Source organism: Hemicordylus capensis, chromosome 1 (assembly GCF_027244095.1).
Source record: "Hemicordylus capensis ecotype Gifberg chromosome 1, rHemCap1.1.pri, whole genome shotgun sequence".
NCBI lineage: Eukaryota > Metazoa > Chordata > Lepidosauria > Squamata > Cordylidae > Hemicordylus > Hemicordylus capensis.
In genome coordinates this window covers 294,273,010-294,298,754 of record NC_069657.1, presented here as the reverse complement: position 1 = coordinate 294,298,754, position 25,745 = coordinate 294,273,010, and the positions used below count along the sequence as shown (strand labels likewise).

The following is a 25,745-nucleotide window of genomic DNA, read 5'->3' as shown; positions in this document are numbered from 1 at the left end:
ATTATATGGTGGTTCAACAATTAGTACAATGTTCATTTGTGTGTGTGTGTGGGGGGAGGATACACTTTTGCCCTCTTTAATCCTAAAGTATACCCTTTAGTAATCAAAATGTTGTGTTTAGAAAATTAAAAAGCCCTGGTAAATAAATCCGTCAAAGTTTTGTTATAATTAGCCACACATTTTTGAAGATAATATGCTTTATTTTCTATTATATTTCTAATCCAACCATTGATTATACAAGCTTCTGTTCATCAATGATGCCTTTTAGCTTGAGGATTTATGTAGGTCTCTCACAGATGAACAGACAGAGGACTTCAAAAACAAAAACAGAACTTTTTGGAAACCAAAATTGGCAGCAGGATACAGGATTCTGCTGGAAGGAGACTCCAGACAACACGTGTAATGGTTTCAGGAATATGTTGTTATTATAAACACAAACACAGGAGTACTTGGATAAACAGGCCAATCCATGGAACAACAATTTGTGCACATAATGTTCCCCAAATAGATGGTTGGTACTGTTAAGTTATGGACATTAATCATCAGGTGGGGACAGGAGGAAAGAGGTGGCCAGAATCAGTCCCCTCCTGGCCCCCAAAGGGATGATTGGAACAGATTTATCTATCTTGATACAAGTAACGCAGGAGTCTTGGTACACATTTGTATGTGCTCTTCAGCCTTAGCAATATCCTTTAGTGCAAATTATACTTGTTATCACCCTTGGTGGATCATGGCAACAGTATTGTCATCCAAAAATAATACTTTAGCCACTGAAGAGAGACCAGAGAGATCTTTTCCCTTAAATCTGATACAATGAATAAAGTGTGTATGAAACATTTTTCTATTTATGTTTATTCTTTCTATCCCACTTTTTGCTCAAGAGCACAAAGTACTTTACAACACAAAAATACACAACACCTAACTAAGATCCAGCAGTGATTAAATACAGTGCTGAATATATTGAATAAGAACTGTGCAAAGATAATACTTTTGCATACACATGAAGGGGAGAGGTGACCTCAATGTACTCCCCTCCATGGAGACGCCCCTCAAAAAAGAAAAAGAAAAAAAAGCCTCCCAGGACTTATTTTTGGGAAGCACAGACAGCTGCAGAGAGAAGAAGGGATAGCTGAAATCTCCCCTCCCCTCCATGTACATGAAGGGCTCCCTACATACAACTCAACATACTCCTCAGTGCTCAGTATGTTGAGTAGTAAAAGAAGCACCGCTACACCACAGAACTGAATGCCTCCTGGAATAAAAAGGTCTTAACCTTCTTTCTAAAAACAGCTGAAGAGGGAGCCAGCCAAACCTCTCTGGGGAAGAAATTCCATAGAAAAGGCTTCTGAGAAGGCTTGTTTCTACACATTTTTTATTTCTGTGTTTGTTCCTAACAGGCATATTGTGATATGGAAACCAGTGGAGGAGGGTGGACGATAATTCAGCGACGCTCAGATGGCAGTGTAGACTTTGACCGAACATGGGTTGAGTACAAGATGGTAAAGTGGAATGACTAATGCCATAAACTTGATGCATTCAACTTCTGAACATTCTTGATTAGATTCCACTTGCTATTCAGGTGACATCACTTCCTCAGTCTGTGGTTTTAGGTTCTTTCCTAGACCCAACACAAGATCTTTTTAACTGCAGAAGCCCGGGACTGAAGGGGAGCGGGGGATTTTTGCATGTCAGCTGCAGGCTCTGCAACTGAGCTATAGCTACGTAACATGCACTGCAGTTCTCTGATCTAGATAATATGGAGCAGTCTTTGGGAAACTGGAGTAATCTTACCTGTTTAAGTGAAACTTGCATATGAGATGTTGGAAATTATAATTATGTAATTCCTGTTGCTTTCTAAAACATAACTGTTTCTATTAGGTGTTTCTCCCAAAGTTAAATCTTTTTAAAGGCTATTTTATGTCACTTGTTCAAATCTACTTTTCAAAATAGAGACGACCTACATCTCGTCTCTAAATATTTGTAGAGTCATCTCTACAAAAATGAGATGACCTAGCAATTTTGGTATTGAAATACATTTTGTGAGATGACAGGCTGACAGTCATAACATGATCTAAAGTATGAACTGCTGATTTCACATCAAATAAAAATAAAAATAATGCATTTACATTTCCAATCTGATTACAGGGATTTGGGAACCCGTCTAGGGAATACTGGCTAGGAAATGAGCTGGTTTATCAACTAACCAATCAGAAGCAATATGTTCTTAAAATTCATTTGAAAGACTGGGAAGGAAATGAGGCATATTCCTTATACGAACATTTCTATCTAGCAAGTGAAGAACTAAAATACAGGTAAGAAAGCAGTAAAAAAATTGTTTAAGAGTGAGTAAGTTTACAATACCAATTTAATGTTTAAAAATGTTAATAGAATATATCTAAGGAAGTACATAATGGAACAAAGGACTTATTCATTTTGAAACAATGAGTCCCAATCCTAGAAAATTGCTACACAATCAAAACCTTTCAGAAATTCATTGGGATCTCTTTTCCCCCTCATGTATGTACAGAGGCGTAACTAGGGAAAATAGCGCCTAGGGCAAGCACTGAAATTGCGCCCCTGTCCAAACAGGAATGATGGGACTTGTAGTCAACAATATCTGGAAATCCCTGTTAAAAGGAACACTGTACCATCAAGACATGGTTGTTGATCAAAACCTGAAAACATGAACCATCTCTGTAAAAGACTTAGAACAACAGTTAGGAGTTATGCGAGGATTCCAAGTGTCATTTTCTCTGTCTCATCTCATTCTTTTTAAAAAAACATGACTTGGTCCTAGAGGATCACCTGCCCAAATAGCCACTAGCAAAATAGGGGAAGAAGAAGGGGGGGGGTGTCTATAAACCAGTGAATGATTCCTGCCAGCCTTTGTCTTGTGATGACTGTTGGCTCATGATGGGGTATATGTGCATTCACCACACTAGTGCTTACTTTGACACCAAGAGGGAGGAGGATACATTAGTTTGCTACACTAGACAGAGGCATTTGCAACAGGAACAGACAGCCAAGTTCTGCAAGGGCCAAAACCAGCTCCTGCCAGACTAAGACATCATTGTAATTTGCCCCTTCCTGTCACAAGCAGTGTGCTGCTCTTTTATTATTGACTCTAACTCTCAAATATCCCAGTCATGGATGGAAAATTCAGGGTCAATTTACAAGAGACACATTTTCTACCTGGAAGTTTCTTCTGTGCAGGTGTTGTGCAGAAACCCATGTGTAGTGACCGCCGGGGGCATAGCAAGGTTGGAATGGGCCAAGATGAGGTTTTAAAATGGGCCCCCAGCACCTCAAAGTCCAGGGTCTCCACACATCCCAGGCCCCCAAGGATTTAAGTCTGATATTCCAAAATAAGTATGCTGCCTGGAAATATATTTCACTGAATACACACATGCACACTTCACAGTATATAGTGATATACATTGAGTACTATATATTTGTGCTACTTTTAATGCCTAGAACACACGAGCAACGCTAATTATTAAAATGGCCCCCTCGCTGCAGATTAGCAAAGGAGACTTTCAACCATGCAGGTGAGCCTATGTTTGTTTTCTCAGAATTCTGAACAAATTCAGTAAAGTTTGATTCCAGGAGGTTTTTCACAGGAGGCTTTTAAAGCCCTTTAACACACATCTCCTCTGGAATGGAGGTGCTGCATTCACATGTTGGCCAGATTTACCCTGAAGTTCCTGCAAGTTATTGGAGAGCAGTTCACACACAAGAAAAATAAAATAAAATAAAAGCACAACACATGCTTCACAGTTCTCACTCAGACCTTCTGGGTTGCAAAACAACTTGAACATAAGTGCATTTATAAATGAATGAATGAATGGATAAATAAATAAATATTTGTTCCAGAAGTTTTTGTAATTTTCTGACATGAAACAAGCCACTTATAGGCCTTTTAAGATAGTTTTTGTTTTTAAAGCCAGCACATTTTTCAGTCTGTTTTAAATTAAATATTCAGAGACTTCTCAGTCTCGCCCCACCACCCATATTAAAGCCCTATGGCAAGCAGATCCCTATATATGGGGGTAACCACAAAAAGGAATTCACAGCCTACCTGGCAAAAGCTGTGCTGGATGGTCTGGTCTGCTGCAGGGAGCTGTGCCAGCCTCCTTCCTGGCTTGCTTGACCTACCGAGTTCAGGCTTCAGGGAGGCCTACTCGGAGGCCTCTCTGGAAGCCCCGCCCACCCGCCGATCAGCTGAGAGGCGGGGAGAGAAGAGCTCTGCAGTTTGCAGGCCTTGCCGATCCTAGGCCTCCCCAATCAGCCGCAGCTGGAGGCAAGTGGCTGAGGGGCCCTGGGGCTGGGCAGGTGGGCAATGGGGTGGCAGGAACTGGCGTGGGGCCCCCACCTCAGTGGCGCCTAGGTCATGTGCCCTGCCTGCCCCCCCCCAAGTTTTGCCTATGTGTATGCATCATTTCCCAACAAGTGTTAAAGCACATCGCCTCGTGCCCGCTTCTGTCGCCTCCCGCCACCTTGTGCTTTCCTCCCCCTCCCCCTTCTTTCTCTCACTCCCTTTCTTCCCCTTTCCCTTAAATTAGTAGAATGCACTAGTTTTACACTGGGATATGCTCAGGGAAAATGTAAATAATTTTTTGGTAGTTTTTAAAAGAACTTCTGAATATCATACTTCCCAATGACCAGAATATGCTGGGGGTGGGGGGTGGGGTTTGAGATATTTATTTGTTTATTTAGTATTTGTAAGAAGTAATTCTGAATATAACCACCATATTTTAACGGTTATTGTTCCAAACTGATCTTTTTGATAATTATATCCAAAGCAACAGTATGCCCCAGGAAAGCAAAAACCCCTCTTCCTCCTTCCTAAACTTCTACTCACCTTTCTTCTTCCTCCTCCTCTTTCCTCAATACTCACTCCTTCCTCACTCCCTCAATAGCATAGTAGTTAGAATGTTGCACTAGGACCAGGAAGACCTGAGTTCAAATCCCCATTCAGCCATGAAACTCACTGTGTGACTCTGGGACAGCCACGTATCTCACAGCCTAACCTACCTCACAGAGGATAAAAATAACCATGTACATCGCTCTGAGCTCATCAGAGGAACAGCGGGATATAGATGTAACAAATAAATACATTTCTTCTTCCCCAGAGAAAAAGCTCCCCACACAATCATGATACTTGCTGGGTGACTCTGGGCCAGTCACTTCTCTCTCAGCCTAACCTATTTCACAGGGTTGTTGTGAGGAGAAACTTAAGTATGTAGAACACCGCTCTGGGCTCCTTGGAGGAAGAGCGGGATATAAATGTAATCATCATCACCATCATCTTCTGTCTTCATACTCCTCCTTTTCCCTCTTCTGAGCTAGCACTTTGCGGGCTGAAGAGCCTGTCATGAGGATGCGGGGGGAAGAATAGGGTTACCAACATTCCAAAGGATGCACATATGTTTTTGATCCTTCACCAGAAACCCTACAAGTGGCAGAGACAAGAAAAAGAAAAGGGCTTGACAGGAGTGGGGTTATGGTTAGAAAGAAAGAGCGAGAGAATGGGGCTGGTTTGACAAGGGTAGGAAAAGAAAGAGAGAAGGAGAAAGCAGATGGAAGAGGGAGAAATACCAGTGGTGGGGGAAGAGGGAAGCCATCAGCACTTCGGCATAAGGGGGGAAAGGAAGGAACAGCTCAAGTGTGTGTGTGTGTGTGTGTGTGTGTGTGTGGAATCTAGCTGGCACTTTGGCTGCCACTGCTTGGAACTAGAGGGGCACCTCGGCAATTTTGGAGCCTGGACCTAAAGGCTTTTGGAGGGACCCCACCCACTCACCCACACAGAAATTTTAACATACTTTTAATGTGATCACACACCACCCAAGACAAACTAAAAAGGATTTTGGGCCCCCCAAGGGGTGTGGAGGCCCTGGACTTCGGCCCAGAAGTCTAGGGGTAAGAGTGCCTCTGCTTGGAGTGGTGTGTGTGTGTGTGTGTGTAGGGGGGAAGGAAGCTGGCTGGTGTTTTGGCGCTTTGGCACATGGCAGGGGAGGGGAAAGGAAGGAGTGGCATGGCATGGTAGGCATCAAGGGAGAAAAGAAGGTTGAAGGGCTGGAGCAAGGAGCTGCGTGGGCCGAGGGTTTGAGATCCCCAGGGCATTTTGAGTAGAAAAAGCAACCCCTGCCTTGTCATTCTCCACACAGCCTTCCAAGACTGCTTTTGGTTTAAATAAAACCAAAGACTTTTGGAAAAGATAAACAACATGTAATGTTGTGTATGTATATATTTCTATTATGTCTCTCTGTAATTGCCTCTTTTCCAAACTAAAAAGCTCCAGATGTTGTAGCATTGGCTCATAAGGAAGGTGCTCTAGGCCCCTGATTATCTTGGTTGCCCTCTTCTGCACCTTTTCCAGTTCTACAATGTCTTTCTTAAGCTTCAAGTCACTGTGTTATGTGCAAATACAGATTACCATAACACTGATCTCTTTCCTCAAAGACTCTGATATGCAATTAAGTAATTATTGTTTACAATTACAGAAAATTTATTTCTGATCTAATTATTTAATATATTAATTAGCATGCAATGAATCCCACTAAAAGCAAAGGGCTACTACTATCCTTAGTTTATTCACACACTGGGCTGGTTCAGAAATAATACAGAACCACTGTTAAGCTTGGTTCTGCATGGCTTCCCTGAGATTTGAGAGTGTGTGCTTTCCTTTTCCCATAACCGTGCAAGTATCTTCTTCTGATTTAAGTTACAATAAACCAATATTGTTCACTTTGGCCATGACAACTAATCTACTTAACTGGAATAAGCTGTGATCTGTAATTGACTTCAGGCATTGGGAATAGAAAGCAGTTAATTTCAAGTAAGTCAATTATAAAATACAGAGATTGGCTGGTTTGGACGTCACAACTGATCATAGTTTATTGTAACCTAAACTAGAAGTAGATGCTTATGCAGACATAAACAGGGAGGAACACATGCTCCCAAGGATCAGGGACACATCATGGGACTGGAGTTAACTATGGAGCAGGGTTACTTCTACAGATTAAGTCAATGTAGTCCCGGATCAGGGTTACTTCTACAGATTAAGTCAATGTAGTCTCATGTATAGAGCAGTGGAGATCTTTGAGTAGTTCAGTCACAGAACCCTGTGTAAACCATTAGTTTTGCTTCTGTGGATCCTCTCTCTAAAGCAGAAACATTATTAATTCCCTTCACAGAATTATGATGTGAAAGGAAATAAGAAAATGGCATTATCTACTCTGATTCTTATAAGCAGGATGGTCTTGAAATCTAGAACTTACAACTGCAGAAAAACCATCCCTTCCCCTCCTGAAACTTCAGAGAAAAAGAACGGAGTGTAAAACTATGTTTATAGATAATTCCCTATTTAATTTTAAAGACCTTTTATAGTTTAAAAAAACCAAAAAAAACCCCACATGAAATAGAAACAAAAGATCTGCTAGTAAGGATGTAAGCCTTTGATTTAGGTTCTAGGTATACATCTTAAGCATTTTGTGGGTCACAGCAATATCCTACAGAAAATTTCAAATCCTTTTTTACTAGGAAGGGGGGGGGAAACTTGTTCTGATTCCAACCCAAATATTTCTTCATCTGGAAATAGTTAGGCTCTACAGCAGGGATTTTTATTTTTAAAATTAAGGCAATATAATGTTTATAAAGGTAACCTTTGCAAACTGGGTCATTACCCTTGTCCATTTACATTATTAAAAAATAATTACATCAAACAAAGATGGGTGTCTGCAAATACAGTTCCTTTTGAAACACAACCAAGTTTTTGAGCAATAAAATGTAGTGTTTAAAAATACACTTGACTTATGAAACAGATATTTTTATAGTTATCCTGATTATTCGGCTACACTGCAACATTACTTAAAAGCAATTTCCATTTTTCATTTCAAAGTTTGTGAAATGTAAAATAGTTGAAGAAAAGCCAAAATAAACACAATGTAATAAGATGGAGACTGACAATGAAATTCTACATAAACTAGTGATAATGGTTGCTCCTGTAGCTTGATCCAATGAACAGATAGGCCTAAACATGCAAAAGAATGCAATGCAGAATAAGCGATCCTGCATGTATCATCTAGAGAGAAATGCATGGTGATTCTGACTGCATGCACATCCCCTAAGACAGATGGTTGGTGTTGTCAGCCTGAATAGCACTAACCACCTGTTTGTACTTAAGTGGAGATATTTGGGTCTCACTGACAGCTTCTATTCAAGTAACAATCACCTGTTTGGTATGTTAGTGATCTTACTACACAATAGTGTACATAAAATCCATGTGCATTAAGGCATCATTCATTACATCCAGTATACTTCTGACATACAGTAAAGTGCTATCAATACATATGGGGAAGTTGCCCTCAAATAGCTATAGATACATGTCTAATGCAGGGGTTCCCAACCTTGGATCCCCAGATGTTGCTGGACTACAACTCCCAGCAGGAGCATATCAAGGGGCAAGATTTCAGGATGGACTCCCCAGCTGCCCCCCGCCCCCCGCTCCCCACCTTTGCTGCTGCCTGTCTTCACCATTGTGCCTGCATGGCCTCATGACATCACCAAGCAGTGGGGGTGGGCTGTGCAGATCCTAGTAAGAACAGGCCTACCTTAAAGGGGCCATCTGTTCTCATTAGGATTGGGGCAGCTGTGCCTCAGAACCGCTGCAGCTGTGTGGCTCGGTAGCAGCCAATTGAGCATGCAGTATAGGGGTGGTGATGTGCGCGGAGGTGGCTGGTGGCCCCAGGTATTCCTTCCCACTCATTGTAGGCATGTAAACTCCCATAATTCCCAGTCAAAGGCCAAAGTGACTGCGGATGATGGTAGTCCAACAATATGAGGAGACCCAAGGTTGGGACCCCTAATCTAGTGAATGTTGAGCTCTGAATTTGAGCTAATGCTCCCACACTAAAGTCTTGCATCTTTAGTCATTTGTTGTCTGGTCCTCACAGACATTTTCAAATCACAGAGAGGCAAATGTAGATGTGGCCCTCATTTCATCCAGAAAATTAGCCTCCATATCAGTCATGGATACGTTCCCTCCCATTTCTCTGCAGCCTCTGAGAGGGATTATAGTCTCTTTTCTGAATAAAGCCATGCATATTTGTAAATGTGACACAAAAATGGACATATTTTAGTTCTGAAATATAGTAACTGGCAAGGACAATCTTTCTTGATTTGAATCCTGAGAAAAGCAGCAGAGGGTTGTGAACTTTTGAAAAACAAGATCACTTGTTTTATGAATATAAATTATAACCTTTCAAGTCTAATTTTTGGATTTGCAAGGACAACTACTTTCTGTGCCAAAATGCCAGAGCATGAGCACTAGTACTATCATCTAATCAAAAAAATCTTAGCAGACTTATTTCATGTGTTTTAATAACGCATCAAATATGCATATATTTTTACATGAATACAATAATATTTTGAATAAAAACCACATACTTCCTTTAGTGTTGGATGTGCCTTTATATATGTCACAGCAGACATCATCTTAGAAAAGGCATCGCTTTCTGGATGACAGACAAGGCAGAATGCCTCTTGCAAGAGTAAGCTAGCCTCAGCTAGTTTATATAAGTACATATATAAAAGCAAGGCCCGATTGATTGCAGGCTCCTTTCTATTTAAAAGCCTTGTGGTTGAGCAATCTAACAATTAATGGATTAAACACAGAGTACATAGATGGATAAGCAATAATGAACGCTGAAGTGCACCACATTAAAATAGGACAATTCGACTTTACTGCTTCCTCTCTGCCCCTCCCCACTCAATACCTTGGAATACTGTCTTGGTCCAAGTTGGTTTAATATCTTACCCCAATGGGAAAAAACAAGTGTTTGTCATATGCCCTTATTAACTCAATGACGTACATGTTCTGCAGCACAATGTGGGTGATGCCAGACCCTCCCACATTGCTACAGGGCTCTAATGCATTAGGAATAATGAAAGTCATGTGTGACATATGAGTCAGCAATTCCAGTACCGCCCTCTTGTGCAGCAATATTGCTGCATGCTTTACAGATATGCAGTAGAGCAGGAGGCTCTGGCATCACCCATGTTACATTGCAGGACATTTAATCCACTGTTCTTAGCAAAGCTAACAACATGGTTTGAAAAATTACAATGCATCAGTATAAGAAAATGGGGGGAGGGGGAGAAAGCAAATAAGAGCCCATTAATAAAATCTTATATACAGTTGGAAATCTATTTTAGTGTTATGAAACCAGGAGCTTTCCCAGACAGCAGGCTTTACTGCGAGTTCAAAGTTGCCCCCAAACACCAACACAAAAAGTGTATTATTATTTTTTTTACCCCGGACATAAATCAGGCTACACCCTAAAGCCCAATGAAAAACCCAAATTGTGTGTGAAGTGCTCCCTGATAGCTCGCAGGGACTTTGGGGTAAATTTGGCCAATATGTGAATGCACACTTCCATTCCAGAGGAGATATGAACTAAAAGCCAGGTGTGAAAAAATTCCAGGATATAGGCCATTGCTCAACAGTTAATATATCACTATTCGTATATTCCCTTTAAAAATATTAATCTATTGCAACAGTTCAGGAACAAACAGGTTGTTATTCCTCCAGAATAAAATATTCTGCTAACAAGAAGGTTCTGGCATGTTTGACATGCAAGACACCTAGATAAAACATTAACCAGATAACTAAACAGCATATCTATAGGAAAATACTTTCTCTCTGGAGTAGAATAATCAGAGTTGCTTCAGCATAAGAACCAAAGAACAGCCCTGCTGGATCAGGCCCACCCAGTCCAGCATCCTGTTTTACACAGTGTTCTTTGAGAAACCCACAGACAAAGGTGAGGGCATGCCCTCTCTCCTGATGTTGCTGCCCTGCAACTGGTATTTAGAGGAATCTTGCCTTTGAGGCTGGAGGTGGCCTATAGCCACCAGACTAGTAGCCATCAATACACCTGTCCTCTGTGAATTTGTCTAAGCCCCCTTTCAAGCCATCCAAGCTAGTTGCCATCACCACATACTATGGCAGAAAATTCCATAGATTAATTACGTGCTGTGTGAAAAGTACTTCTTTTTGTCGGTCCTAAATTTTCTGGCCTTCAGTTTCATGATTCTAATGTTGTGAGAGAGGGAGAAAAATTCCCCTCTGACCACTCTCTCTACTCCATGCATAATTTTATATTTTATTATTATTTATTTTTATTTATGTAACACATTTGTATACTGCCCAAAACGTAAGTCGCTGGGCAGTTTACAACAAAACAATAAAAACATATAAAAAGATTAAAACATTACTACAATTAAAATTCAAAATGTTAAAACTATTAAAACACAATTAAAACAATATCTTAATTAAAAGCCTAGGTGAACAAATGTGTATTGACCGCCTTTTTAAAAGTTGTAAGAGATGGGGAGGATCTTATTGCAGCAGGAAGTGTGTTCCAAAGCCTCAGGGCAGCAATGGAAAAGGACTGTCCCTGAGTAGCCACCAGATGAGCCGGTTGCAACTGCAGATGAACGTCTCCAGATGATCTCAATGGGCAGTGTGGTTCATAATGAAGGTGTTCTCTTAAATACCCAGATCCCAAGCTGTTTAGGGGTTTATACACCTCTATCATGTCTCCCTGTGGTCACCTCTTTCCAAACTAAAAAGGCTCAGATGCTGTAGCCTTTCCTCATAAGGAAGATGCTCCAGGCCTCTGATCATCTTGGCTACCCTCTTCTGCACCTTTTACCAGATCTACAATATCCTTCTTAAGATATGGTGACCAGAACTGCACGGAGTACTCCAAATGTGGCCGCACCATAAATTTGTATAAGGTCATTATAATGTTAGCATTTTTATTTTCAACCCCCTTCCTAATGATTCCAAGCATGGAATTGGCCTTTTCCACAGCTGCCGTGCAGAGAGTCAACACTTTCAACGAGCTATGCATCACAACCCCAAGATCCCTCTCCTGGTCATTCACCGACAGCTCAGATTCCACATCAGTATATACTTGAAGTTGGGGTTTTTTTTGCCCCAATATGCATCACTTTACATTTGTTTACAATGAACCAAATTTCACATTTGCCACCCACTCAAAAGGAGAGATCCTTTTGGAGCTCTTCACAATCAGCTTTGGATTTCACTACCCTAAATAGTTTGATGTCATCTGCAAATTTGGCGACTTTGCTGCTTACCCCAAATTCTTGATCATTTATGAACAAGTTCAAGAGCTCTGGTCCCAGTACAGATCCTTGGGGAACCCCACTTCTTACTTCTCTTCATTGAGAAAACTGTCCATTTATTCCTACTCTCTGTTTCCTGTCCTTCAACCAGTTACCAATCCACACATGAACCTGTCCCCTTATCCCATGACTGCTATATTTACTAAAGAGCCTTTGCGGGGGAACTTTGTCAAAGTCTTTTTTGAAGTCCAAGTATACTAGTCAACCGGATCAACTTTGGTGATCTGGTCAGTATCTTCTGCCATGAAGACAGCAGAGGATACCAATACAATACAAAGTAACTAGCTGGGCCAGGCGCAGAGCCTCTAGTTCTCCCCTCCCCCCTGTTTCCACTCTGTTCTCAGCCCCTGCCCCCCCCCATTTTCATTCCCTGCCTGCTGCTGCTTTCTCCCCCCCGCCCCCACTGGCAGCATTTTCTTTCCCTGCCCCCAACACTGTTTTCTTTCCCCTCCACTGACCCACTGCTGCCATTTTCTCCCATCCTCCACCGTTTCCTTTCCCCCCTCGTCGTCAAGTCTGTCTGGTGGCGGTGCTACTTTCCTCTCCCCCTGCCAGCAGCTATCTCGTGAACTCTCGCAAGAGCTGCCACGCATGGGATTAGCGATGGGTACGCCTTAGAGAAATATATAGATAGATATTCATCATGAATTACTTTGTTTCCTCTTTTTCTTTTTAACAGGATTAACCTTAAAGGGATTACGGGTACAGCAGGCAAAATCAGCAGCATAAGCCAACCAGGAAATGGTTTTAGCACAAAGGATGCAGACAATGACAAATGCATCTGCAAATGCTCACAAATGCTAACAGGAGGTAAGAGTTTCTTTCACACTCTTCTTATTTTTATTGGTGCTTAATCAGTCCACGTAAATAGCACTGAATTGTGATACAGTCTGAAATTCATAGATGGATATGCCAGTTCAGTGAGTTCCATTTTTCACACTTTGCTACTCTACACAACACTGTTGAATAATAAGTGAGAAAATGAATAAAATTAAGAGTTCTATGATTTCTTCTCAAACTGTATGACAAATAATGCAAAATGAGCAAAGGGAAGGTCTTCGTTAGGGGGAAAAGATATGAAAAGTGGATCTAGAAAAGATATGAAAAGTGGATCTAGAATGCAAAATGTTAAGCAAAGCATGACTCTAATAATCGGTGGGCTCCTGTGCAAGATAAAAAGTAGACAGGATCAGGTCTTTGTCCCAATAATTGTATTTTACGTTACACAAAAATATCTGGGATATTGCATTGGTATAAGCACTTGAGACCTAACAAGCGGGGGTTGGGGCTGGGGGCGTGCGCGCTGCCTCTGGTTCTTGGCAGCTCTGTTGCTCTCTTCTCTCTTATCCCACCCTACCATGAAGTTAAATGAGAGCTACAGAGCTTACAGGCTGGCTATAAGGATTAGGGGTTTGCACAAACCTGGAAAACCCAGCTCGATTCTAGTCAAACAGATTTCAAGCCAACCTGGGCCCAGACCAGTTTTGTGCACGTTGAGCCGGACTCAGCCATGCAAATGGCTGGTGTGCATGCCCAGTGGCCTCCAAAATGGCTGTCGCCAGTGTAGAAAGGGCCGAAAAGGCCCCCAAATGGGCCCAAATGGCCATTTTGGGGGGCAGCAGGCCCAGTGCCTGTTTAGCAGAGAACCACTGATTCCAGTAGGACTTTCATGTGAGTCATTTTCTTTGAATCTGGGTCATAGATGGATTTTGGGGTGAAAAATAACTACAAGAATAGATACAGTTTGGGGAACTTCCAGATGAGGATGTGTATACTAAAGATTTTCGCTGTAGTCGTGAATGCTCATTCTGTCCACAAACTATGCAGAATGAAATTGGAACAAACAAAACAGCAATAATAGTAGTATCAAGATGGCTACCAGAATTCCAAGCTAATAGGAACCTTTTCTTTGAGGTATTTCCTATTTGGCTTATTTGGTAGTACAACACCTACAAGAGCTGCTGTCCAGACGCTTATGCGCACTAACACCTACAGCTTAATTTCAGGTCTGATAATAGGAACCAATTCTAGTTGGTACCCACAACATTATGTACATTCAAATATTAAGATTGGGTTGAGAATTTGTATATACACAACTTGAAAAAGCAAAATGCAGCAATGTTTTCTTTTTCCAGACTTTTTTTTTCCCCAACAGGGTGGTGGTTTGATGCATGTGGCCCTTCCAACCTGAATGGTCTGTACTATCCACTGCGACAGAACACAAACAAATTTAAAGGGATTAAATGGTACTACTGGAAAGGATCAGGCTACTCTCTCAAGGCTACAACTATGATGATCCGACCAGCAGATTTCTAAAAACCTTTGCATTGAAATAAGTTTAATATACTTCATTTGTCAAGTATTTTAAGGACTCGGATACAGCTTGGCTGGATTTCCAGGCCTGTACAACATGCATTTGTACCCTGCAGGAATCAACGTGCCCCCAAATTTCAACAGCCACTAATTTCATCACAACTTATGCCAAGAACAAAGATGTATGTGATGATTTTTAAGGGGATACCACAAAAGCTTAAGGACTTTGTTTTCTTCATTGCGCACGTGTGTGTGTGTGTGTGCGCGCGCGCGCACATGTGCATGTATGTGTGTAACTGGAACTGTGAAATGCAGTTTAAAAAACCACCTACTTAAGCTTCAGAAGAATTTGTTTGTGCCTTACAACTGAACTCTAACAGCTACCTTAAAGTAAGAACAGTCCTTTGTAAACTATAACCTATTTCATGCCATGATTGTAATTATGTACATAAAATAGTGCTTTGTAATTAACTCCTGTACAATTAAAGGATTTTTACCATTAGTAATCACACATTCAGGAATATTTAATAAGGTTTTGTAAATATATATCTATATCTATATATACTTTACATGGTTTCTTTAAAAATGCAGTACTAAGAATACAAAAACATGCTAATTTTATTTCTTAAAATACTAGGTGTCTATCAGTATTTTTAAAAAGAAAATATTTCTACAGTACATAAAGCATTATTATGTGATTCAGTTACACTATTCTTCTTAGTTAACGTTAAGATAATATCTGGTAATTAAAGCATTTTGGCCTCAATTAAAAAAAATGCTTCTATTTTCCCTAGATGAAGATTAGCAAGCGATGAGAAGCTATATAAACTTGAAAGTTTCACCAATAGACATTCATGCAGGGGGGGAAACTGTTATATCTGCTAGTCACAATATTTGATCTCTATGATATATTGCAATCCATATACAAATATGAATCTGACCTTGTTGAATAAATTAACAAGCAAAACTTGTAGAACTTACAGGAGCTGCAGGGAAATCTACTGAAAGTTCATATGGTTCTTCAGAAATCCAGTGGCCATATTCCAGAGACCACAACACCTACAAAGTGAAGGGGATAAAGTTATAATTTACAGAGTCAGTACAGCAGCCTCTTTGTACATAGAACTAAAATAAATTATAAAGTTGAGCAGTCAGCTCCGTATTTCCCTCTATAGATTCCAGAAAGCTATGATTTAGACATGACATTGAAAAAACATTGTGCACCATATATTTTAGTCTATTTAAAGAATTTTCATAAGTGAAATAGTACTGCATAGCAGTAAAAACAGAAAATGTAGTAGTTGAGTGGGGAAACGTGACTCTAATGAAAGTCTGAATGAGGATTTCAAGGTCTATGGATTATGGTCAGGATCTAAAGTTCTATTTCAAGCTGGGATTTCTGTGGCTTTCTTGTTTTGAGCAGTGTACATGCTAGATCACATCCTGTCAAAAGTCTCCTCAGTTTAAAAGCAAGTATGCCACTTACAAACCAACCTTGCAGGGGGAAATTACTGTTCAAGAAACACAATCCCAGCACCCAGAGCTGTCCTTAGGGTAGGGCAAGCAGGGCAAACACCCAGGGCCTTGCCGTTTGGAGGCCGTGCACTTTCTCCTGCCATTAAAATTAGCCAGAAGGGGGCCCAGCACTGGCTGTTTTATCCCAGGCCCTGCCAAGGCTCTCGAAGGATGGCCCTGCCAACACCTCTTTGGACACTTGAAAGGAGTTGTGCAGTTCTTTGAATCCTTGTCATTCAGTCCAGATCTAATGCCCATGCAACAAAATGCCAGTGTTGATGAAGTACAGTAGAGACCAAGTATGTTTGTCACATTTGAATAGATGTACCTTAAAAAAAGTAAATATTTGCCCAATACTTGCTGAACTAACACCGATATAGCACAACTGTATGATTAATTTGGCAACAGAAATAATGTAAAGAAATAGTGGTTAGCGTTTAGGGTAACCTTCTGCTTGTGGTAGTACATTCCACTCATGCAATGGAGAGGAACAGTTTTCACCAATCCTGCTTCCTCTACTGTTCCCAATACTAGAGAGCCTTCTTTGTACAAGCTAAAGTGACTCCACTTGGTTGAGGAGTCCTACTCCTTTGTGTATAAGGTAATGTTCACTATTGGTATGTCCCAAGGCAGTTCATTCCAGAAATTGCCAATAACAGGAAAATATTTCAAAGCAAAGCATCACAGTCACAACATTTCTCTTGTACTTTACTCCTTACTCTCTGAGACACAGACACACACTCACACTCATACTAATTCAAAACTAGCCCGCACTGGTTGACTATCGATTTTACATGTGGCAAAGCTATGCACAAATAGATTGGATTTCCTTGTGTAAGTTTCCTCTTGTTTCTTAGCTATAGCTTGCCTATAATTACAATTATATAGTTATAATTATAGTTGCAAACTGTCATTGTATATCATGTGGGATTTTTTTTTTTTGTTGTTCTGTGCTACAGAAAATGAGAGGTGTGTGAAACCAAAAAGGTGAACATTTAAAATCTCAGCATTTCATTGTTTCAGTTAGATCAGTGGTCAGCAGCTGTGAGGACAATTTAACATGCCAATTTCCTTACAAAGGGATTTTAACAAAAGACCAAAACAAGTACAGTTTACAACTGTTCAATGACTTTCCCCACAGGAACACTATGACATCCTCTACAGTAACCTGCTTAAAATGTCATTTCCTCTACCAGTATGTGTTTTAAATAAGTAGATTGGGATTTGCTTTTATAATTTTTTCACCAAAAAAAAATTTAACACCATTGTCTGATAGATGAGGCATGAACCTTGCTAATAAAACAATAGCCTGGTTCAGACATAATATGGAACCGAGGATCCAATGGATCCTCTGTGAGACTGTAGAGAGCAGGGGGAACCGGCTGCCAGGCTTCCACCTTTGATTGATGGACAGTCATGGCAGCCAGTCGGGATGGAGAGAGGAAGGAGCTTCCTTCCCTCAACTTTGGTCCTAGGGAAGGCTCCCCTGTTACTGATTTTGGACATAATGGAATCAGCCACAAACCAGAGGCCCAAGCAGCGAGCCAAGTCATGTGCAGGCTGACACATTTTCTGCACAATTTTAAATTGTTTTAATTACGTTAATGTTTTAATTGGTTTTATATTGTGAACTGCCCAAGGACTATTTTGCATGGGACAGTATATAAATGTACTAAATAAATAAATAAAATGGTGTGGCCATGCCACCATTCAGCCATCCAATCAGATTTGTATTGGCTGGAAGGGACAATACCCAAGTGCCTGGAGAGCTAGATTAGATAAGTACAGGAGTTACCATTAACTTCCACATGCTTGACCCTGTTTTCAAGTACAATTGAATGTACAATTGTAGGCAATACAGCACCTATTTAGGCTATATTTACTGTTCAGGAGCATCTGGCCAGGGATTGATTCTTTAACTATGGTTACAGAAAATAGGATTCATCTGTTACACAAATCCCCTGGCATGAAAGGACTTCCTGTTCCTGCAGCTGTATTTAAGTCCTTCTCCGGCTTGCGATAGAAGGCTGTCAGTGTCTGCTACTTTTAATATAGGTTTCTCCTAAAATCCATATATAGAGCTTAAATACTAGTTTATCACTCATTTGAATGCCTGTTTTGTTACTGTCTTGTCTGATTATATCATTAAATAATAATGGACATTGGCTTATTTATGCCGTTTATTTTTATGTAGAGAATTTTATACAGAATAGATTGAAAATCTAAATGAACGAAGTGCATGGTCTTATATTTTAACTAAGGTAAGGGAGATATGAGCATTCTCTAACTTATCTAAACTAAATTATGATGCACCACTAAACAACGATGCACAGGACTGCATTCAGAAAACCAGTCAATACTGGCAGTCGGGGGACAATACTGAGTTAGACAGAGTGATGGTCTGCCTAAGGCAGCTTCCTGTGTAGGAAACAAATATCTATCATTAACTTCATTTCTTGTTCATCTCCAAAACCTCTTTAATGGGCTCATATATTTAAAAAGACATTGCTTTCATGTCAAAGGATCACCCTGTTTGTTGACTGATTTGGTCTAGGCAAATATAGCTGTCCTTTTATTTCTTCAAATATATCTGCAACAGAAAACAAATTACTGACATCATTTTAAGTGGCCTGCCTATTTTTACTATATTTGTTTAATTCATTTCCTTACTTTCACCTAATTATATCAATTGTGCATAAATCCATATTTTTCTGAGCAGCTTGCAATTTCATTTAATTCCTGTCAGATCAGCTCATTTCAAAACTGGTAACACTTCAAATGCAATGATTCCATAAAAAGATATCACAGGTATTTAAGAAAACAGTTAGTGGTTAGTGTTCACAAGTGAACAAGAACACATAAGCAGAGATATGAAAAAATTCTGGAAAAATTCCCCAGTCAAAATATTCGTCATTTGCATAAAAATTTCCTTCATTTCCCCCCTATGCCTAAATAGATTGTGACCTGTATCTCAAAATGTTCATTGAATAGACAAGTCGTTGAACTTGAAATATTTGATGGGGAGGATAAATAAAAACACTTAATGTGGCTTTTATATTGAAACATTCAAAACTTTAGGTGACAAGAAATTATTCTATTGGAACTCTCTCTCTTACACACACACACACACACACACACACACACACACGCACACACATCAACTGAAAAACATTAATTACAACTTTGAAATTGCCAAACTTATTTAATATTGCATTGACATCTATTCATTGGCACTTATGAATTTGATAAAACAATGATAAACATCTGGACTAGCATTGCATTCATGCAGCAGTTCAAGTTCCAGACAACCACTGCACAGATAATTTAGCAGGAAGTAGCTCTTATAATTATTAATTTAATCAAATAATGCCAAGGACACAATTATAATTTTGGAAGCAAAGTTAGATCATTCTGTGTGAATTTTTACACAGATACTTTTAACTTGTATCTTTTTAGCCACTGCAGTTTGATAAACAATACTTGTGAGAAGTCATAGGACTGCAAAAGTCAGTACACTAAGAAAACCCTGGTTCTGGAAATAGAACTTAGGCAGTTAATGGTCGCCTTCGGACATAATGCCAGGACCAGAGGCAACGGTGTCAGAGCTTTGATTTTGTGGTCGTTCAAATGCATGAAACCACGTTTTCATCACCCAACCGACCTGAGTTTTAACCCCAAATTGTAATCTGAAGCTTTAGTTTGTAGTGAGTTTTGTTGCTGGGACCTCAGGTTTGAAAGTGACATCATGTGATCTGAATTCTGCTGCTGTTGTAACCTGGGTTTTGTGCTGTGGCTGCTCCCTAAACCATAGAGAGGGTGGCTCAGATCAGCCCAGAAATGTGTCAGCTCTATGCCTGCTGCGCTTCTTGTAGGCCACCTCTCTGATCAGTTGCCCCATCCACTGCAGTCTCCACACTCCTCCTGCATTGCCTGGTAACAGAGACACCGTGTTGCCACCTCCCAAGCTTCAATGCATTTGAAGAGAGAGAACCACATTAGGTTAAGTCCGCTTTCCATTGCGTCTCATGGTAATCCTCACAAAAAGGATGGGATGGCAAGACGGGCACAGTGGGAGAGGTCTCCAGCAATAAAGGGCTGCAGAAGTATATGCACAAGCACATGGAGCCCTGGAGACATCAGGAACTGGGCAACTCTGAGAACTGGGCCTCTGAGTACCTCTTGCAGGGGAGTAATGGCAGGTGAGAGGGCACACCCTCAACTCCTGTCTGTGGCTTCCAGTGGCATCTGTGGGCCACTGTGAGAAACAGGATGCTGGACTAGATAGGCCTTGGGCCTGATCCAGCAGGGCTGTTCTTATGTTTCTTATTCAGTTGTTTCCCAACAAAGATCACACATGCCAAGGCAGTGATACCACGTCAATTGGCAGAAATACCAAAGTGCTGACCCAGTGCAGACACCCGCGGAAACCCCGTCCATGGAAACACAGGAACATAGGAAGCTGCCATATACTGAGTCAGAACATAGGTCCATCTAGTTCAGTATTGTCTAAACAGACTGGCAACGGCTTCTCCAAGGGTGCAGGCAGAAATCTCTCTGAGCCCTATCTAGGAAATGCTAGAGAGGGAACTTGGAAGCTTTTGCTATTCCCAGAGTGGCTCCACCCCTTAAGGGGAATATCTTACAGTGCTCACACATCAAGTCTCCCATTCATATGCAACCAGGGCAGACCCTGCTTAGCTAAGGGAACAAGTCATGTTCGCTATCACAAGACCAGCTCTCCTCTCTCAACAAGACCAACCTTCTTGTTTTCCAATCATATAAATAAAGATACAACTCATATCCCCAAAAATATCCTGTCTGTATCTGTCCATTTGTTTATGTGACTTGCATAACCTGCAACACACACCTTGGCACGTTGCCTGGCATGCAGGACCTTTAATTGCAGTTTCCATGCAATATGTTTTAACAGCTTCCATCTGGGGAAGGAGTTGAGCAAGGAACATGAGCAAGGAACCCTTTCATAAATATCACACCTGATCAAGTGCTGTTGCCCAGCAAAGCATCCTTTCTAAGGAATTGTATGTGGAGTGGTTAGTCAGCACGGCATTGATTTCCCTGGATGCCTGGATAGTGCCTGAGTTATTAAGGTTCCTGTGGAGTGCGTGTGTATCAAAAATAATTAGCCTTGGGCCCCCAGCTTTGAGGTGCCCCAGTCTGGTGCAGTACCATGCACGCTGGTATAGGAAAGTCTACTATCAAAGCGATAACCCAAAGTTTGAGTTAAGAGATAGCCCTAGAATTCTTAAGTGGTTCTGTTCTATTTTTTGTGCAAGTATGTAGGGGAAGTGGGGATCAGGCCCTTCCATTTTGGTGTAAACATGCAGTCTCAGCCATACCACATGAGGAGGACTGTCCTCGATTACACCTGGATGACAGTTAAAGGGACAGGCTTGAAAGCCCAGTGCGACAATAAAGTGTGCAATAGATGTACGTTCCCTTTTCCCAAGGACCGCTCTCTAATGAGAGTGAAAGGGCATAGAGACACTAATGAGGGTCAGAGGACTGTTGCCATCCAGCCTGGTTGCTAGATCCCTGCAAGCCACAAGGAAGGGTACCCTGGCAACACCTTTCCCGATCATGACGACTGCCATGAAGCATGAGTCCAAGCACTCCCGCTGGCAGTCTAGTCTCCCTACAACACATACCCATGGGTATTTTTTTGCCCCAAAGGGCCACCTGGCTTTCCAAGGATGGCTCTAATCTGCAGGTGCCCTGCCCTGGGATGCCCCGCAGTGGCCAATTTATATATGCTGTAACGCCGGTCCCAGCCTGGGCCGTTTGAATGTGGACTATGATCTACCCCCAGTGTTGCCTGGGGTGGCCCAGACTCCTTGGGAGTCTGGAAGGGTTGAGTGGAGATGAGTACAAAGTATGATTTATTTATTTATTTATTTATTTTTACATTTGTATGAAGATAGAAAGTCAGCAGGAGAGGGGGCACTTTCCACTGTATTGCACAGAGTGCCACTATTTGGTACAGAATGCCCAAAAATGACTATTTGCCACATGGGCAAAAGTTATGGATGTGTGCTCAGTGCAAGGAACTCCTGGCTCTCAGGGAACAAGTTTGCTCCCTTGAGACCAAAGTGGCGGATATGGAGAAACTCAGAGAGACACAGAGGCATGCGGACAAGACCTTCAGGAACGTGGTAGAGGCATCCCACTCCAGGGCTGATAACTCCTCTGCTGTCACTTCATGGAGAAGAGGTCTATCATCAACTACTAGTCGGAGGACTACAGGCCACCTCTAGCCTCAAAGGCAGGATGCCTTTGAGTACCAGTTGCAGGGGAGTAACAGCAGGAGAGAGGGCATGCCCTCAACTCCTGCCTGTAGGCTTTCAGCAGCAACTGGTGGGCCACTGTGTGAAACAGGATGCTGGACTAGATGGGCCTTGGGCCTGATCCACCAGAGCTGCTGTCATGTTCTAAGCTCATGGAACCTCTGGTCTTTCCCAGTGGACTGGCCCTCTCATGAGATGGCTAATCCCTGTCCGGCAAGCCAACATGGAGGCAGGAATGTATTGGGGCTTCGTGGACTGCTTGGCCCAGGTCTACCATTCCAAGAGCATCCTTTATCACGGTGGACCAAACCCCAGGATCCTCATATACGTGTTTCTTCCTAGGAAGTCATCATGACCTCTTCAAGTAACAGATAAGTAGTAACAGAAAAGTGAATAACAGAGAAGTAGTACCCCACTGCACCCCCCAATACCAGTAGTTATGCTTGTATGAGACTGTATGGCTCCAGGGCCCTAGCAAAGGTAGTGGTGCAAATGGTGTGAGGAACAGGTTTAATTGCCCTTTCCCTGCCAATGGCAGCTGATCGATGTCAAAAAGGCACAATCACATTGAGTATGTTCCCTCGTGGCCATTGGTTACCATTCTACTGACGTTCCAATGCCTTGCCTGCAGTCTGGAGACATGAGTGCTACACAGCTTGCAGGGATGTGGCCTTGGTGGACCATAGGGATGTGCACGGACCGGTTCGGAGGCCATTCTACTGGCCTCCGGACCGGTCCGGACATGGGGCGGTTCAATTCGGAAGGGTTAGGGTGGGGGGTTCCATTAAGGGCGGGGGGGCTTTACTTACCCCTCCCGCGTTTCCCCAACTCCGGCACTGTATTTAGTGTAGTAATCCAGCGGCAGGATACCTCCTTGCCACCCACTTCAATCTCCGCTTGGCTCCTCCCGCTTCAATCCTCCACTTGGCCCCCCTTCAGTCCCGCTCCGCTCCTTTTAGAAATGGACGGCAGGATACCCCCCTGCCGCCCCTTTCCCTGCTGGGCTGCAAAAGGGCCAAGCGGAGGATTGAAGGATTGAAAATGCGGGAAAAGGCTTTGCCTTTTGCAGCCCAGCAGGGAAAGGGGCGGCAGGGAGGTATCCTGCCGCCCATTTCTAAAAGGAGCGGAGCGGGACTGAAGGGGTGCCAAGCAGAGGATTGAAGCGGGCAGAGCCAAGCGGAGATTGAAGCGGGCGGCAAGGAGGTATCCTGCCGCTGGATTTCTATACTAAATACGGCGCTGGAGTTGGGAAAACGCGGGAGGGGTGAGTAAAGCCCCCCCCGCCCTTAATGGAACCCCCCACCCCAGTGCCGGACCACCGCTCTGCGGTTCTGTGCACACCCCTAGTGGACCAGGAAGAGGGAGGAGCCCTGCTGCCCACAAGCCAGAGGCTGTGAGACCGTGGCTTGATGATCATCTGTGGGATGATTCCTGGGCTCACAGATTAACCACAGGTTCGTTTAACTGAGGTTTCATGCTATGTCTGAAGGCAGCTGCTATTTGTCTTGAGAGTTCAGTAACTAAAAATCAAGAATAGACTCCTGTTACTTACCCATTCATAACATACAATCCAGCAGCCTCGAGCAATTCCCATCAGTACATTTAAGGTACGACGTGGACTCCCTGCAATCACATGACTTGTATTTTTACACACTTGGTCTGAAAATAGAAAACCTCCCAATTTCTTCACCACCTGAATAACTGCATTCTGCTTCCTTTGTGGGGAGAGGAAGACAAAAAAGGAAATCAATCAGTTCAGATGGCCTTGTCTCAGCCTTATCTATTTTATTAGAAGGATGTATATTATTTGAGCAGTTAATGATTTCTGAGTGCTTACAAATCCAGAAACATTCCCGAGAGGAAATCAAAACAGAAAGTGAGTATTGGTCAGATGTTCTTTGTCTTATCAGAGTTTGTTGAGAAAGCTAAACTATGTAATTACAAATATGTAATGAAATCTGTCACCAATGTTTTGCTAGTTGCAACAACTCTTAAAAATGGGGTGTAGCTGCAATTGAACAAGGGAGGTGGAGGAAGGGACTGTCCTTGGACCCCTGAAGGAGAGGACCACCTTGCTGGCTGGGTGACCGTTTGCTCTCCCTCTCATACCTCCCAAAGACAATGACAGAGGGGGCAGGGGCCCATCATTACTTTTTGCCCTAGGGCTCACTCCAACCTGGCTACACCCCTGCTTAGAAAATACCATCGTTTATCTAGATGATATCAATCTAGAAAATTTTGACTCCCTAATTTCTACCCAATCCCATCAAATGCTTCCATTTAGGTTGTATATACAAACACGTTGCTTACTTGTAACTATAAAGCTGGAAGTGATCTGTTGTATTCATTAGAATAATGGGTACTGCACCCACGCAGGAACCTCTCGACTCGATTATGTAGATACTTGCGCTCACCCAACCGTCTGCTCGTGCCTTGCTTCTGTTTATATGCGGCAGCTGGGCGTCTGTTAGTCAGTTTCATGTAGACTGCCAGCTAGTGATGATCTGTGGACTGTCTCTAAATTTCTGACTGTCTCCTTTTTTCCCAGATTTTCTTTATGTAGCAGGCATCTAATGCTGTGGGGTTGGTTTGGGAGGGTCTAACAAATACAGCGGATCACTTCCAGATCAATAGTTACAGGTAAACAATCTGTTTATCTAGATCGTGATCTGTTGGATCATTAGAATAATGAGTGATTAGCCAGCTTCCTTTCCTGGTGGTGGGAGCAGTAGATGTCCAGCGATGGCAACACCCTTTTTAAGACCATTCTCCCAAACCCAGCCTGTCTAGCCATCCGTAAGTCTATGGCGTAGTGTTTGATAATTGGCTGCTGAGAGGACCATGTGGCAGCTGTGCAGATGTCTTCCATTTTTATTCCCGACAAATGGGCAGCCGAGGTCGAATAAGCTCTCGTTGAATGTGCACAAATAGTCTTTGGCAGAAGCACCTTTTGATGTTTATAGGCCAGAAATATTAGTTCCACTAGCCAATGAGCTATGCATTGTCTCGATATGGGAGACCCTTATTCTTCCCCTTGTATGCAATGAACAGCCTTTTAGTCTTTCTAATTGTTTTAGTTCTTTGCAGATAATACAGGAGTGCTCTGCGCACATCCAGGGAATGAAGTGCCCTTTCCAAAGGCGTCTGGGGTTCCTGGAAAAAGGTAGGTAAGATGATTTCTTGATTGATGTAAAATCCATGATAACCTTTGGTCGGAAACTGGAGTCCAGTCTCACGACTACCTTATGAGGGCAGAACTGAGTATACGGTTTATCCACATGTAAGGCTGTTAATTTGCTCACACGTTTAGCTGTGGTGATTGCCACTAAGAAAACCACCTTGAGTGTTAGGATATGCATAGTAACTGAGTGCAGTAGTTCAAAGGGTTTTTCAGTAATGGCT

General features: G+C 42.1%; 2 protein-coding genes across 19 annotated transcripts in view; one reads left to right on the top strand and one right to left on the bottom strand.

The window, feature by feature from the left end:
• The window catches only part of ANGPT2 (angiopoietin 2), a 66,793-nt gene extending 51,765 nt beyond the window's left edge, over positions 1-15,028 (top strand). For 3 of the 4 annotated variants that reach the window (XM_053286323.1, XM_053286326.1, XM_053286327.1), the window contains exons 6-9: positions 1,398-1,499; positions 2,146-2,312; positions 12,893-13,023; positions 14,369-15,028. In XM_053286323.1, the coding sequence (XP_053142298.1) occupies positions 1,398-1,499; positions 2,146-2,312; positions 12,893-13,023; positions 14,369-14,529 (561 nt within the window). In that variant the 3' untranslated portion in view covers positions 14,530-15,028. Of the gene's footprint in view, positions 1-1,397; positions 1,500-2,145; positions 2,313-12,892; positions 13,024-14,348 lie in introns of all 4 variants that reach the window. The other variant, XM_053286324.1, reaches the window with a different exon arrangement.
• The window catches only part of MCPH1 (microcephalin 1), a 193,583-nt gene that overhangs the window by 92,635 nt on the left and 75,203 nt on the right, over positions 1-25,745 (bottom strand). For 14 of the 15 annotated variants that reach the window (XM_053286315.1, XM_053286316.1, XM_053286319.1 and 11 more), the window contains 2 exons: positions 23,896-24,058; positions 15,508-15,585 (listed from right to left, as the gene is read on the bottom strand). In XM_053286315.1, coding sequence (XP_053142290.1) covers positions 15,508-15,585; positions 23,896-24,058 — 241 coding nt within the window. Of the gene's footprint in view, positions 1-1,462; positions 1,619-15,507; positions 15,586-23,895; positions 24,059-25,745 lie in introns of those variants that run through there. The other variant, XM_053286321.1, reaches the window with a different exon arrangement.